The 16536-nt window shown below is 45.1% G+C and overlaps 1 protein-coding gene across 1 annotated transcript in view; it reads left to right on the forward strand.

Moving 5' to 3' along the window:
- The window catches only part of LOC147673664 (cytochrome P450 2B1-like), a 151717-nt gene that overhangs the window by 31456 nt on the left and 103725 nt on the right, over window positions 1-16536 (forward strand). The window contains exon 3 of the mRNA XM_086947590.1: window positions 11896-12058. Within this exon, the coding sequence (XP_086803716.1) occupies window positions 11896-12058 (163 nt within the window). The remainder of the gene's footprint in view (window positions 1-11895; window positions 12059-16536) is intronic.

The raw sequence follows: 16536 nt of genomic DNA on the forward strand, positions 1-16536 counted from the left end.
TTTCCAATCAGGATGTGTTCTGTTGAAATGTAAAATGTGTAACACGTCTAACTCATTATCAGCTGTTGCATTTTCAGGTATTGGCTTTGGTATAGACGGTGTTTTAAGGTCTTTGTTCTTAGCTAGGCCAAGACAAGATGTTTGGTGTACAGTGTCATTTAAAAATAACATTTGTTCTGGTATCATGCAGGTTCTAAAAAGTGCTTCAATGCCTTGCACCTGCCAATCTTTTGTACCCCAAATTGATTTCGTTTCAATATTATTTTTCCAATAATCAAAACCAAATGTCATCATTTTGTCATAAAATGCTTCTGAATATATCAATTTAGAATTTGTCAGCATTGTTTTCATTCCTGTTTTATCTAACAGTTTATAATAAAACGTTTCTGCATCACTGGTGTTAAACCCTGAAAAATATTTGAATTTCTCAAAAAATGCTTTAGAACTGCTTTTAGGTGGTGTAGAACAATGTTCCCATTGATTATACATAAAAACATTTCTAGGCTGTGCAGATTTATGCAAGTAATGATCCCCATAGTGGGTGTAACAGAATAACTGCTCATAACTAGATGAACCTTGTAAATAATCATGATCTGTGAATCTAGCTGACATTACTAAATCAGACATCATGTCATTAATACTGTTAAAGTCCCAATCATCAGAGAATGTACTAGGTGTCACAAAGTCACTTAAGGAAACCTTTAGTTGATGAGGATACTTCAGGATTTCGACCGGACCATAGATCTCATAGTCTGTTTTCTCCCATACTACCCCACCAGGTATTGGAATTGCTGTGACATTTACTGTTGACAGTTCTCTTTTCTTCACGTGGGATGATCTGTGTGGTTTCAGGACTAGGTTGATGTTCTGACTTGCTGTGTCCATTCAATTGTAATGAACTTCCCTAAAATTAAAACTAAAATTAGGCATAGTAGGAGTATGAATACCCCTGAGATAATCCAATGCTCAATCAACGGTGAATCCAGATATAGTTCTTTGATTTGTTGAAGGAGTCCTGTTGTATTTTCTTTAGAATACTTTTTTGTTTCTGGCATCACTTCGGGGTCGTTTAAATCTTCAGAGAAGTTGTCGAAGTTGATGAAATAACCAGAGGCAGTTCTGTCAATTGATGGGATTGTTTTTTCAATCTGTCTCTCGGTAGCACTTTCTGATGCCACATCATTGTAGACTGGTGTTGTTTCTTGACGAACTGTTTCAAGCTGTGTTTCAAGAGGCACGAGTTCCATGGCATTATTGCATAGTCCTTCATTGTGCACTGCAGGCTGATCGAATGTAAGACAGGTACTGCTTTTCTGTAAGAAGGCCCAAATTCCTTCTTAACCGCGATCTTTTCTCTGACTAGATCCCCAATCTTTGGAATCCAGACAGGCCTTGCTGGGGCTGTTGCGGGTGGTGCCTCGTCAGTGGTATTTGGCTGTTGCTTTAACTTTATGTTGCTTAATGATTTTCTTGTTTCATTCAGTTCCTATAAAACAGCCAAACGGTCTTTTACTTCAAACTGCTTTGTTTCTGCTTGTACCACTGACATCTGACTATCGAGGTCCTGAACGTTCATTCTTATTCCGAACAATAGTTCGTATGGGGTGAAACCTTTTAGAGAATTTCTTGGCATGTTGTTAAGACTAGTCTGGACACTTATTAAATGTTTGACCCACCCAGCGCCTGAACCTAATACCTTCGCTGTTATAGATTGCTTTATGTCACGGTTTTTTCTTTCTACCACACTATTCCCTTCGGGATGCGACGGGCAAGAATACCGCAACCCAATTCCCATGCTGGCCATGGCCTCCTTATAGGCTCGAGAGCTGAAAGCAGGACCCTGGTCAGAATGGAACGTGGTAATTGCGTATGTGCCGATATGGACTCGCTAATCTTTTATAACCGTTCTAGCGTCAGCCGAGCGCTGGGGACCTCATTTTTTTAAGTGCTTTTCGTCTTAATGGTGTACACTGGGACGCGCTTCTCTTCTTTGATTGCGCAGATAGACCGCCTTATGCTGTCTAGAAGGGATCCTGAAACTGCACTGGCCTGTTCATTACTGCGATCTCTGTTGCAGTTTTCACAATTTTGAGCAAAACATTGAATATCTATACTCATTCCTGGCCACCAGTACTCTGATTGTAATTCTTTCAGAGAGGCTTTGATTATTTGGTGTCTCAGACCCAACCCCATGTGTGCTTCCAGTAAGAGGAAGCCCCTCCTGCTCCTGTTTGGAATTACTCTGTCCCCCACTCCAGGGATTCGAGCAAAAGGAACGGAGTTTGCATCGATTATGTATGCATAATTGAGTGGATAGTGCTGCACAGTCGCCTTTTACGGTCGTTTTTACTGCCAGCATGGTTTCCCCGTCTATGTACTTATCTGTACGCTTTTTTGTGGCTACGGAAGCCGGGTTAGTTGCTTCCGCTTTGGCTGTATTAGCCAATGAATTCCCTGCAACGTGAACGCCATCACGCTGAAGACTCTGTGCGTGAATCACGTGAGTCTTTTGTAGTTCTTTGTGTAAAAGAGCTACCTCGTTCCAGAGCTTTTTATGCTTTATTGTGGCACCTGTGTCATCTTTGTAGTAGTTTTCGATCCAACTCTGCAGTTTGTTGTTGTAAGAATTGACGCAAAAATGAGAATCGCACACTATAAGTGTGGGGAATTTGCGTTCTGCATTTTCTAGCGCCATCTTTAAAGACCTGATTTCAGTTCTTTGAACCGAACAGTACTTTACTGATTCAGTTTTTGTTACTTTCGGTCTGAATTTACCGCACAGCCAACGACCTTTAATGATCGCACATGCTGCATCGTAGGATTTTCTCTCTACGTTGAAATGCTGTACAAAGCTATCTGTATAGATTATACAGGCGTATTGTGGGAGAGGCAGGATTTCGATTGGCAGAGGATATTCTTCTTCATATTCTAAATCATTCAGTTCTTTGTATTGCGGGGCGAAATAGTATTTCACGTATTCCGCTCCAAGAGAATCTATGCACTGTATCCATTTTGGATCCAGTGACACTGTAGGCAGGTTTACTGGGCTGAATAGCGCCTCGAAGGCGGATTCCGCTGTAAGGATATTAATCCGTTTGCCGTGTGCTAGTTCTCGTTCATTTGCTAATGCGATTTGCACTGCGTTCACAGTTCTTTCTGTGCGACTGAATGTTTTTTCTGCTTGTGTGTACAAGTGAGATTTAATTGAAATTGGTACCTTTTCTCCCTCATTAGAGGTCAGGTACGTGAATCCGCATCTTCCTGGGATGACTCGGATTACAAGATCACGTGTGTTGTCACGTGTATCTAATTTTGTTTTTGCTAACATGTCTGTTTGCAGTGATCTCAAAATTTCTGTGTGTTTTTGAGTCCAATTGATTTGTTTTAAATCAGGTTTTATTAGTTCGTAGAGAGGTTTAACCCTCTCTGCGTAATTTAGGATGTAAGTTCTTCCGAAATTCAGAAAACCTAGTATTGATTGTAAATTCTTCAGCGTTTTTGGAGCTTGGAGTACAGCGCACTTCTCTAAGAAGTTGTCCGCTAGGCTTTTCCCTTCACTTGATAATTCGTACCCTAAAAACAGTACTGTCAGATGGGCAATTCGGGACTTTTTAAAGTTGAATTTGTAACCCTCTGCTGCGAACCCAAGTATAATGGTGTTCACTCTTTTCAAGTGAGTATCCAAGTCGTCGTCTGTGAGATAAATATCATCTACGTAAGATAATGCTTCATCATCATAGATTTGTAGTAACTCTGTTACCCTAGCTGAGAATAGTCCTGGGCTGTTCTTGAACCCCTGTGGGAGTCGACAGAATTTTTTCTGTGACCCAAATGCAGAGAAAGCGGTCAAGTATCTGCTTTCTGGTGCAATGTTTTGACAAAAGAAACCATTAGAAATGTCTAATGTCGTTTTGTATTTTTTCCTAACTATGTTATTCATTAGGGCTGCACTATGCGAGTTTTGTACTGCAAAAGTTTTGCAACATGTATTAAGGTGTCTGTAGTCCAAAACTAGACGATATGAATTGTCTGGCTTGGAGACAGGAAACAAAGGATTGTTCATTTGAGAGGTGCATGTTTCAATCACCCCCTGGTACTCAAGTTGATCTAAGATCTCCCTGACCTGTTTTTTAGCTTCTTGCTTTATGGGATACTGCCGTTGGGCAGTTGGTTCACTTTTTAGTTGGATTTTGTGAGGAGGTGAATCCTCATCCCATCCTACATGATTTTTATACAATGCAGGTGCCTGGGCTACTGCCCATTTCCTTGCATATGTATGTTTTTTGTGAATCGGAATGTGATTCGAGAAGGCAGGCATAATCACTTCTTCGCCACGAGGGCACTCCCTGACAAACTCCGGGGGCCAATCTTTTTCAGCTAACAGAATATCATAGCCTTTTGAGAGCTTATCCCAAAATAGACCCCTAATTTTCCTAGTCTTATCACCCTCCATACGCAATGTTATTTCGTATATTTTATGGGGCTCGCTAAGCCTGGCGTCGGCAGTTTCAACCTGAATGTATTCATTCGTGTCCACTGTCTCCAGATGACTCATCAAGATCTTGCGCGCTATACTGATCTCTGCTGCACTGTCCAACATTGTCAATGCCCACTCCCCGTTTTTCAACTGTGTCCTCAGTATTTTCGGCATGGTTGATTACTCTAATACTGGCTACCTTCTTTTTCTGAAATTGAGATTTCTTATTTTGAGCAGGTTCCTTGTCTTTGGACTTGGTGTGCTCTCCTGGGTCTGACCGCCCTCTTCTTTCCGAATTCTGTGGAAAAGATCGAGAGGGACGTGTATCAATACTTTGATATCTATCAGGTTTTTTTAGATCATCCCTATTTCTAAGGTTATATCTTTTCTCAGAGGGCTCCCGTTGGGGAGACTGGCGTTCTCGAGTCGGAGTTCTTTCCCTCCGTCGAGGAGACCTTCCTCTGGACTGGAAAACTTTTTCCTTGGGAGTGGATTGTTTATTTCCATCCCAGCTCTTTTTAGGAGTGTTTAAATTATTTTTAATAAATAATTTTTCAGGATTTTCGAGCAGTTGGGGCTTAACTGGTTTTCCACCCAAGCTGTCTCTACCTAATTCTTCATAGCATTTTTCTATGATTTTGGCAAGCTCAACAGGATCTTTTATATCTGTTTCCCTCAACTTCTGGCGGATCGCCACAGATGCTGCTTCTCCCTTTATGTTGGCTAATAATATAGCCGTGACCTGCTTGAAATCTTTCAGTAATTTCATACCTAGATTTAAAGCGGGCTCTGGACCGAATTCATTTTGAATCTGTTTTAGCACTTCTGGTATTACCGCCATAGACGGAACACCGTGTGTTTTTGTGTAAATGGAAGCAAAGACTGTACCCCAAGTGTCACAGTCCTCCATGTGTGGTGCGATTCCCATAGGAAGGCAGATGGTCAAGATTCTGTGTTTCTCAATAGGGGTAGTATCAGGAAATACTGCCTCTATTTGAGTGATTTTCTGGGCTAACCAGAAAGGAATTTGTTCCCGTTTTACGGGTGTTTTACCAAGACATGACTGTATGTTCTGTGGTGTAATTTTATTTGTGTTCCCCTGATGAGGGGTCAGCTGTGGTGTATTAACAGCTGGCTGGACTGTTGCAGTCCGTATTACATATTGGACTAATTGCCTATGTATTTTTATTAATGTGTTTAGCTGTGCTAACAGCTCTTCTCTAGACATTTTTGCAATGTCAGGATGTGGTGTGTAGCTGGCTAGAACCGGCCACGTGGCTCCTGGTCTACCTAGTGGACCGAGCCTGGTTATGTGATCATTGTGTTTTAGGGCGCCATTAAACCAGAGCAGGTGCTCTTGAAATTTAAGTGGGATTTCAACCTCCTCGAAAGGAGCGTACTCTCCCGGAGGTTCCTCTATTTTGTAATAGTGAAACTCTTGTGTTATAGCGTTTACCGCTGGAAAGTTTATCCATGAATAGAATACCTCTGTCTGCCGATACTCGTGAGCCTCTATCACGAAAATTACTGTACCACCTTGAGGTGGCAGTCCGTTCTCTATAAGTTTTAAAGTTATAGATCTTCTTAACTGGACCGGGATGATAATAGCACCCGGGTCTGTGTATTCGGGACCTTGCTGAGTCGCATCTACTGCGGCCCCAGTGGTGCCGTTTTCTGGCATTGTAAAAATGCGAGGTTTGCAGAGTAGGTCTCCAAGGAGACAAAGATTAGGTGCACAATATTTTGGAACACTGTATCCTTCAACGTTGAATAAACCAGAGCTTTACATAGGAATCTCTTCCTACTAAGGTCGGGCGGATTTTAACCTTTCACCCACTCCAGACGTCTATTGGAGTATTTATGGGAGAAAGGGGTGTGAAATATGCACGACTGAGTTACTCTACAAGTCTTGCGTTAGTTTATCGCCTTACCAAACGTTAGGGCGCCATGTAGTGTAGTTCCTAGTTTCCCACTAGGCCCTGCGCATTGGAATAACATAAACAGTAGTATCGACGTGGAACTGCTTATATTCCAGGCCTCCACTGACTATGCTAAACTTAATTGGGTTGTGTTACCAACTAGCTCAGAGGTCACTGGAAACTTTCTTCTCTGCATAGGAAGTGATCAGCTTCCTTGGCACAGACAAGAAGGGATTCAGCTTTCCAACAACCGTGCAACATGACAACTTTGCTCCTCAGATCAAGAGTCGATCTCTAGGGTCGTGTGAAACAATAGACATAGATTTCACTCAGTCAGTCTAGTGCAGTTTACTTTCACAGTATGTAGAGAATAGAGAGACGGGCGTGTATCAATAAAGGTTAACATTTATTGAACAGTCTTTCTTCTCATACAAGAGAAATGTATTGCCACAATTGCAATAACTGTTATTATAAAAAGTACGTACAGTAAGATAAGAATAGCGAAATAGAACTGTAAAAGCATTGATATGGTTTCTTAGCCATACAATGGTTTAAAAGTAATAAAACATATATACAGTCATATATACATTTAGGCTAACATACTCAACTGGTGCTTCTAACTAAGCCTACCCCAGTGTGCCTGACCTAAGCCTAACACGTGAAAGGGGAGTAAGTAAGTAGCTTAAGTTAAGTTGGTTTTGCCAAGGTTTGTTTCAAGAATTCTCGTCTAAGGGTTTAGTCAACACCATACCTCTGAATAGAATGATGGAGGATTGGTATCTCCTTCAGGGGTCTCTCTCGATATCCCAGTCACCTGCGAGGGTAAACCGGAAGCGCCGGGACTGGATTTCTCTGCACGAGAAAGGCAGCGGCTTCTCTCAGCGCGTCGAGGAAGGAGGGGTGACAGCGTCTGCGGGCAGCTGGGCTGGATGTCTTCGCAGAGGACGGCTGCACGGCTCCTCAAGCGTACTGCACCATAGGTCGCGCTGTAGCGGCGATAATGGTAATCAGTAGCTTCACCACCACAGGATAGCAGGCTGCAGCGACAGAGTGCTAGTTGTTACCAACACGGGGTCATGCAGGCAGCTGGCATCAGCAACATGTTCGCTCATTGCTTAAGGCAACGTTGGTAATATTTATACCTGACATGTGCCGGGTTTGACGCAAGTTTGCTGGACATAAGACGTCAATTAAAGATGTCACTAGGAAGTGATAGTTATCAGTTGCTCATTAGAGTTCCATTACTAATCAAAACATAGCAAGCGGGGATTTCCAGGTTTGCTAAGTTTTTATCTTGTTGAAGAACTCGGAGTGTTATCTAGGAATATCAGATAGTGACTGCTGCTCTGTCATTGCACTAATTGGTCGCAAAGGAAGTAGCAGAGAGTCATGCTGGAATGTGGCTCTGTGGCTCTGCTCGTGTGAGGCCAGAGATGACTTTTCAGAAAATCGCACTTGAACGGTTATGCCAATATAGGGAATAAATGGATTTATAGCCGAATAGGGGCATAAGGTCACAGTATCGATCAGGAACCTAGATAAGCACATGACAACATGCTCAAGCATGCATGCACTCACATTACTATGCCTTTTTGGGTATTTTTTTTTGTTGGCTGATGCTGCACAGCATCAGAAAAAATAAATCATTTTTGCTGAAGATGCACTTTATGGGCAAAAGGCATGGACAAACCCATAGTGGAAAAGGTGAGACCTATTGGCCATGCAGTACTTGTTGCTTCCAGCCTTTCAAGGAGGGTATTTTTTAAGGTTTACAGTTGTCTGGCATTACATGATATTTACACAGCTTTTACACCAATAACATACGCCTTCCATCTCCAAGAGGGATGTACCATGTTACAACGCATACTATTACAACTACCTACTGTTACAACGCGACCATTACAACGCATACCATTACAACGCATAGCGCTTTGAGGTGCTGGATAGTGGTAAGTATAATTTACTATTCTAACTCCAGTCCCCGTGGACCCTAGGGAAGGTGTTGGATAGTAAATTATACTTATTCCCTATCCTAGAGCGCCCCCCAGCGCAATGTGTTGTAATGGTATGCGTTGTAAAAGTCGCGTTGTAACAGTAGTGCGTTGTAACAAATGCGTTGTAACAGGTGTATACCCTCCAAGAGTGCAGCTATTTGATGTTCCATCTGAGGACTCAAAGGTTGTAACTTCTACTCAACCCAATAAGGTGGAAGGGGCCATGTCATTTCTGATATAGACCTGTTGCTCTTAAATTCCAATGTTTGTATTTCCATTTCTTCCAATTTGATGTGGAATATTGCGCCTCTGGTGGGTGGAAATAGAATGCTCTTATTTAAAAAAAGCCCCTCCGCCTTATGCTCTATCTCTCATTAAAGGCCCGTCTGCCTCATGCTTCATCTCTCATTAAAGGCCCTCTGCCTCATGCTTTATCTCTCATTAAAGGCCCTCTGCCTCATGCTTTATCTCTCATTAAAGGCCCGTCTGCCTCATGCTTCATCTCTCATTAAAGGCCCTCTGCCTCATGCTTTATCTCTCATTAAAGGCCCTCTGCCTCATTATAGGCCTTCACCTGTGCCTTGTATATATGACTTGGGTTCAGGGCCTATAACAACCGGTATAGCCCTTAACAGTGGGCCATAATCCTATAGTATTAACCTCTCTGACTGTATTGCCTGTTAAGTTTTTTCCCCTTGTATTTATCAACATCAAACCGTTTTCCTTGTACCTCTAAGTTGCATCAACCCCGGCAATTCTAAACAATGCTAGGCACCGTGTTATCTCTGTGGTCTCCCAGTCTAAACCCAGTATGCTTTTTTAATCATGGCACTTGCTCTGTTTTTTATATACTATGTATTTTGGTTTTAGCCACACCCCAACTGATTGGTTAAATACATGTTTCTTTCACAATGTTTTTTTTGTTTTTGTGTACAGGCTTGCTAATTTGAGTGCTTCTGTTATTTTAATGTACATTATTCCTTGTTACATCGCCCGTTAAAAGCTGTTATAGCCCTTTGTGAATTTATTCCCCTACATTAAAACCGCAGAGTGAAAAATGACAAAAATAAGAAGTTTTTCCATTTTTAGTTGTTTAGTCTGTATTCCTTGGCATTCCGGTATTTGTAGTTTTACAAATCACCTGGCCTAAATTAGGGACATCAGGTACAAGATTGCAAATAGATGGTAGCCAAATATGTTACTCGTTTTGAGTAATATCGTGTTTAATGTTTTGGTGAATTGACTCATATCTGCATACTGTTCACTCTTTCTTGTAGGTAATGCTACTCGACGTCCCATGTGAAAATAAAGACCAAGGACATTCAGACCCCCAAAATAAAGATTCAATACATAGACTGTCAAAGTAAATTCTAATAAAAAGATATACCTACAAAAACATCTGCAGCCATCGAATCCCAAAAGTAGAACTTGACCCCAAAGGCACCACTAATCATGCAACATCAACGACCTGGGGGATGTGATAGATGCTCTTAGCAGGGTCTGATCTCATGAACCATTCACCATTGGTCTGTGTCTGGGCAAGTTGTGGCTGATGAAGTACCCTGGAAATTCTACAGCCACTGGTGTGTATGTTGAAGTTTATTTAAATATTGAGAAAAAAGGGTCACCTCACACAAACAGCTGTTATCCCTTTGCTCATGGGAGTGCATCACCCCAAAGTTACAGTTGCTTCTTCAGCTCCCTACAGCTGCACCTCTTCCTTCAAACTACACTTATCATTCACAGGGTCGGCTCTTACAGAGGCTGATCCATTGTTCACCCAAGCTAAATTCCAAAGATGTTCTCAGAACGAAGTCCAAGTGATCTGGGGTTCCTTCGGTCTCCTGATTCTCCGTCTCACCATTTGGAAGGGGGGTAAAGCGTGTGCCACATCCCACAAGCCCTAGACTCCTGCGTCCACCCATCTTGTCATCTCCTCCTGGCGTATCCATGTTGGGCGTCAAGGTGCTGGAGGGGGCTATGACCTCACCCTTGCACTTTGACCGTCATGACACGCCTTTCCTTGCCTTACATCTTCAGATCATTTAAAATACTCCTTTTAGTCTGCCACAGCAGTAGTCTAGTGCCAACTTTTCTTAGTCCAGTGTGTGTCAAGCGCCAACTTTGTTATTGCCGGAATGGCGCAATCAATAATCCCCACTGAGCACGTATCTCTATAGTGGTAAGCATTACATACATAAGAGATGCTACTACGTCGCACCCAGGTTGACCCTAAAGGGCACTGAATGAGGCTCTTTCTGTATCAATCGTGTGTTAATGAGTCCATCCTTCAATGTTGAGGCATTCATACCAGCTGCTTATAAACCACTTAGCCCAGGTGTTCCCACTTTGTTGCCCATGGATGTGCCATATAGAGTTCATGTTCTGGCTGCCGATCACCCATACATGGACTTTACCTGCTCCTCCGTTACTGTATAGTATTTAGCCTGAAGACCTATAAACAATACCTGTCCTTCCTTGGACTGCTCCAATGTTCACTATTGAGCAGACCCTATAGACTATTTACCCTGACTGAGGAGGAATTCCATGCACTGGCTACTCTATGTTGCTTCTGGACAAACACCGTAGGGCATTTATGCTTGAGGCCTGTGATTACGGCTTACCTTATGGCTGCACTTCAGTTTTTTCAGGGTCGATTCCAGGTAACAAGTGTCTCTGATCCTCTGTCTTTCCACATGGGCCCCTCCAAGCAATGTCAAAGACAGCGAATTCTCCATGATGCTTAGGCCATAGCCTACTGATATGTGATTGACCACATTCATGTTTCTTGTTAATGTTGGTATCTTTGATTGTGTCCCAGCATAGACAGTTATTGACCATGGGATGAATGACTGTGGCTGCCGGCAACCAGTATGTGCCTGTGAGTTACGCTTTATCGACCCTGCTAGACCTGGAAGAGAATTCATTCGATATGCATTTTTCCTGTGCATTACTGTTAGTTATGCCCGGGAGATTATGCTCCCGGGCATATATAGGTGAGCTATAAATGGATTAAGATCCCTGTGCAAATATGTGACAGATCTGCATCATTATAAAATAAAGAATAATTGAAAGAATACAGTAGTATTGAATAACTGTCTGTGGCCTCACTTGGCTCAGACCATACTTGTCACTTTTTCCTGCGCATAGGATTGCTGCTGGCCATATCCTAATATTTGCAGTCAAAATTAAAAGTGGACTTCACAGAAGATCCAGTGTAAAAATAGTCAGCCACTTGGCTATTGTTTGACCTGTGGTATAGTGCAGTGTGTTGAGAACCTAATGCAAAGACTTGTGAATAAACTGGAGTCATTGCGTCTTATGTCAGGAACATTGGCTCACCTCCATTTTATGCATATCAAAGAAGGGCCAGTGAAGTGCTCAATGGTTACCACAGAATAATTCCTGCATTGGTGTACATTGCAGACATGCTTATTATTTCTACATGAATTCTTTTTTTGGGCTAAACCTTGATAGATTTTTGTTTGGTTCTCTCTCTTCCCAGATTCACAGAAAATATGGTGACATATGCACCATCTTTATCGGTCACACCCCAATGGTGATTCTCAATGGCTACCAAGTGGTCAAGGAATCCTTAGTGCAATCTGCTGTGGAGTTCGCAGACCGTCCAGCAATCCCAGCTATTGACTGGTATCTTCGTGGTCAAGGTACGTTGTGAATTATAGATGCAGAAGTTAACAGAGAGGGAAGTTTACCAAGTGGGGATCATTGATGTGACACATCACCTAAAGGAATTTCATGCATTAATGTGGGTTTTAAAATGGACCACCAATCTCTGTTCCCTTTGTAACAAGCATTTTCATAGCCAATAGGTCTCGCCTTTGGGACCTTATAAGTATTTAGTTATCCAGCACAATATCTTTGGTGCAACAAAATCAAGTGTTGCATTGCTAAACACTTATAAAGTCCCAAAGGCGAGACCTATTGAATATGCCAATGCTTGATGTGAGGGAGTGGCTCATGTAGGTATGCTATTGTGAGGTAGAGAAGCTGCAAGTGCTTTTACAGGAGCCCCTGTGACATTGCGCCTCTTCAAAATGTATCTTGGGTCTGGTGTAATACTTCTAGCCCCTATTCCCATTTTCTCGCACCCAATGCATCCTTAAATGTTCCATGTACAGCCGGGGTTCACACTCCTATTACCCCTGCCCTCCAGTGACACTTTACCTGTCATGGGTGGTGGTGGTGCACGTGGTGGTGGATGTGGTGGTGAACGTGGTGGTGGTGGACGTGGCGGTGGTGGTGGACATGGTGTTGGTGGTGGATGTGGTTGGGTGGTGAATGTGGTGGGGTGCTGGATGTGGTGGTGGTGGAGGTGGTGGTGGTGGTGGTGGTGGATGTGGTGGTGGACGTGGTGGCGGTGGATGTGGTGGTGGTCGATGTGACGGTGGTGGTGGACGTGGTGGTCGTGGACGTGGTGGTGGTGGTGGACATGGTGGTGGTGGTGGATGTGGTGGTGGTGGACATGGTGGTGGTGGATGTGGTGGTGGTGGACGTGGTGGTGGATGTGGTGGTGGCGGACATGGTGGTGGTGGATGTGATGGTGGACATGGTGGTGGTAGACGTGGTGGTGGACGTGGTGGTGGTGGATGTGGTGTTGGTGGATATGGTGGTGGATGTGGTGGTGGTGGTGGATGTGGTGGTGGACATGGTGGTGGTGGATGTGGTGGTGGACGTTGTGATGGTGGACGTGGTGGTGGTGGACGTGGTGGTGTTGGTGGATGTGGTGGTGGTGGACGTGGTGGTGGTGGTGTACATGGTGATGGTGGACGTGGTGGTGGTCTACATGGTGGTGGCGGACGTGGTGGTGGTGGACATGGTGGTGGTGGATGTGGTGGTGGTGGTGGAGGTGGTGGTGGTGGTGGATGTGGTGGTGGTGGATGTGGTGGTGGAGGTGGTGGTGGTGGTGGATGTGGTGGTGGTGGTGGATGTGGTGGTGGTGGTGGACGTGGTGGTGGTGGATGTGGTGTTGGACATGGTGGTGGTGGACTTGGTGGTGGTGGTGGATGTGGTGGTGGTGGACATGGTGGTGGACATGGTGGTGGACAAGGTGGTGGTGGACGTGGTGGACATGGTGGTGGTGGTGGTGGACGTGGTGGTGGTTGTGGTGAATGTGGTGGTGGTGGATATGGTGGTGGTGGATATGGTGGTGGTGCTGGTGGACGTGGTGGTGGTGGAGGTGGTGGTGGTGGTGGACGTGGTGGTGGACATGGTGGTGGTGGACGTGGTGGTGGATGTGGCTGTGGTGGACATGGTGCTGGTGGTGGTCATGGACGTGGTGGTGATGGATGTGGTGGTGGACATGGTGGTGGTGGTGGTGGTGGTGGATCGTGGTGGTGGACATGGTGGACGTGGTGGTGGATGTGGTGGTGGTGGTGGTAGACATGGTGGTGGTGGGCGTGGTGGTTGACATGGTGGTGGTGGACATGGTGGTGGTAGACTTGGTGGTGGTGGAGGACATGGTGGACGTGGTGGTACACATGGTGGTGGTGGATGTGGTAGTGGTGGATGTAGTGGATGTGGAGGTGGTGATGGTTGTTGATGTGCTGGTGGACGTGGTGGTGGTTGTGGACATGGTGGTGATGGTGGAGTTGGTGGTGGTGGTAGACGTGGTGGTGGTGGAGGTGGACGTGGTGGTGGTGGTGGTGGACATGGTGGTGGTGATGGTGGTGGTGGACATGGTGGTGGTGAATGTGGTGGACACTGGTGGTGGACGTGGTGGTGGACATGGTGGATGTGGTGGTAGACATGGTGGACGTGGTGGTGGATGTGGGGATGGTAGTGGTAGACATGGTGGTGGGTGTGGAGGTAGACATTGTGGTGGTGGTAGAATTGGTGATGGTGGACTTGGTGGTGGTGGGGGACATGGTGGTGGTGGTGGATGTGGTAGTGGTGGATGTGGTGGTGGTGGACGTGGTGGAGGTGGTGGACATGGTGGTGGTGGTGGAGGTGGTGGTGGTGGTGGACATGGTGGTGGTGGACGTGGTGATGGTGGTGGGTGAGGTGGTGGTGGTGAATCTGGTGGACGTGGTGGTGGTGGATGTGATGGTGGTGGATGTGGTGGATGTGGTAATGGTGGTGGACGTGGTGGTGGTGGTGGACGTGGTGGTGGTGGACATGGTGGTGGTGGTGGACATGGTGGTGGTGGACGTGTTGGTGTTGGTGAACGTGGTGGTGGACGTGGTAGTGGTTGATGTGGTGGACATGGTGTTGGTGAACATGGTGGTGGTGGACATGGTGGATGTGGTGGTGGTGGACATGGTGGTGGTGGACGTGGTGGTGGACTTGGTGGTGGTGGACATGATAGTGGTGGTGGACGTGGTGGTGGATGTGTTGGTGGGGGACGTGGTGGTGGATGTGATGGTGGTGGATATGGTGGTGGTGGATTTGGTGATGGTAGTGGTGGATGTGGTGGTGGTGGATGTGGTGATGGTGGTGGACGTGGTGGTGGTGGACGTGGTGGATGTGGTGGTGGTGGTGGACATGGTGGTGTTGGGGAACGTAGTGGTGGACATGGTGGTGGTGGTGGACGTGGTGGTGGTGTGGTGGACATGGTGGTGGTAGATGTGGTGGTGGATATGGTGGTGGTGGACGTGGGGTTGGTGGTGGACATGGTGGTGGTGGTGGACGTGGTGGTGGTGGTGGACATTGTGGTGGTGGATGTGGTGGTGGTGGATGTGTTGGTGGGGGACGTGGTGGTGGTTGACATGGAGGTGGACGTGGTGGTGGTGGACATGTTGGTGGTAGACTTGGTGGTGGACGTGGAGGTGGTGTACGTGGAGGTGGTGGACGTGGTGATGGACATGGTGGTGGTGGATATGGTGGTGGACATGGTGGTGGTGGACATAGTGGTGGTGGTGGATGTGGTGGTGGACAACTATTGGGTAGGAGGGTGCTGGCAGAATGCGGAAGGAAAGGAGGAACTTGGGAGACCAGAAATAGGCCGAATATTAGTACAAAAAACAGCGAGTAAATAGAACACGAAACAGATTTAACGGAGTGGTCCCTTCTTATAGAAATACCCCACAATAGCTCGGCATTTAGCGGTATAACCAAACAGCGTAGATCTAATAATCTACTACAAGGGCAGCCATATTTGCTTTAATATTATGATAATCACTTATGTGTAAATCTACAGTATATTCAAACTATCCCCAACAGTTCCCCCCCACATCCGGCCCTCCCACCCAGTCGTGGCACATTAGTCACCTCACTATGCAGCCATTTCAATGGCAGTCCTTCTCTACTTTCAATGATCTCTGGTACAAATTCAGTTAGTATCATTACCATCAGAGGGGACCTGTCAATCATGGACTTGCTGCGTTCTTTAAGTTTAGCATCCTCAATGACTATTGGTAGTTAAATATGGGAGTGCTTATTCTGGACCTTCATTACTCCTTGTCTCTGCATTTTCTATGAATATATGCATGACGGCTCAGCCGTGGGACTGATATACTAATAATTGTTTCTAAGACGTAATCTTACACCAGTCAACTTTACCTTCAACCGTTGACAATATCCTGGGCCTTAGCTATGACGATGACGTAGCAAAGATTTTGAAGACACATCACTTCTGCTGTAGATGGCAGCACCTCAATATGTAGTTTAAGGATTATTGAGGTTCGCTCACCTCACTCAAGAAGACTCAATTTTAGACAGCTCTACATGGAGCCATCATGATGGAATACCTGAAAGCAAATGTGCCACCGAATGGTCAATTAATAACAAACGCACCACACCATTTTTTTGAAGACCTTGTTGCTCCTCACTATAAATACTGCAAAAAAACTATCAGAAGCCCTGCTGATTAAAATCAATGTTGGTCAAGACTGCTTGATACTTTGTTGTTTGGTCACAATTATGTGAACACAGGGGCACATCTACATGCCCTGCTGACTGCTGGGTACAAATACAACTGATAAAATGATTCTAGGGCAACATAATCATCCGATTCCTTTGATCCCAAGGAATAGTATTGATCTTCTAAAGGCATTCCCTTGTGTCCTATATATAAAAGTGGCAATGCTGCTACAAGGCAAAATCTATACTTCTTGCAGTAGTCTCCCTTAGCAATTTAAACCAATGCTAGATCTGCCTAGTGGTCCTTCCAGATATACTTATGTAT

Source organism: Lissotriton vulgaris, chromosome 12 (assembly GCF_964263255.1).
Source record: "Lissotriton vulgaris chromosome 12, aLisVul1.2, whole genome shotgun sequence".
Lineage (NCBI taxonomy): Eukaryota > Metazoa > Chordata > Amphibia > Caudata > Salamandridae > Lissotriton > Lissotriton vulgaris.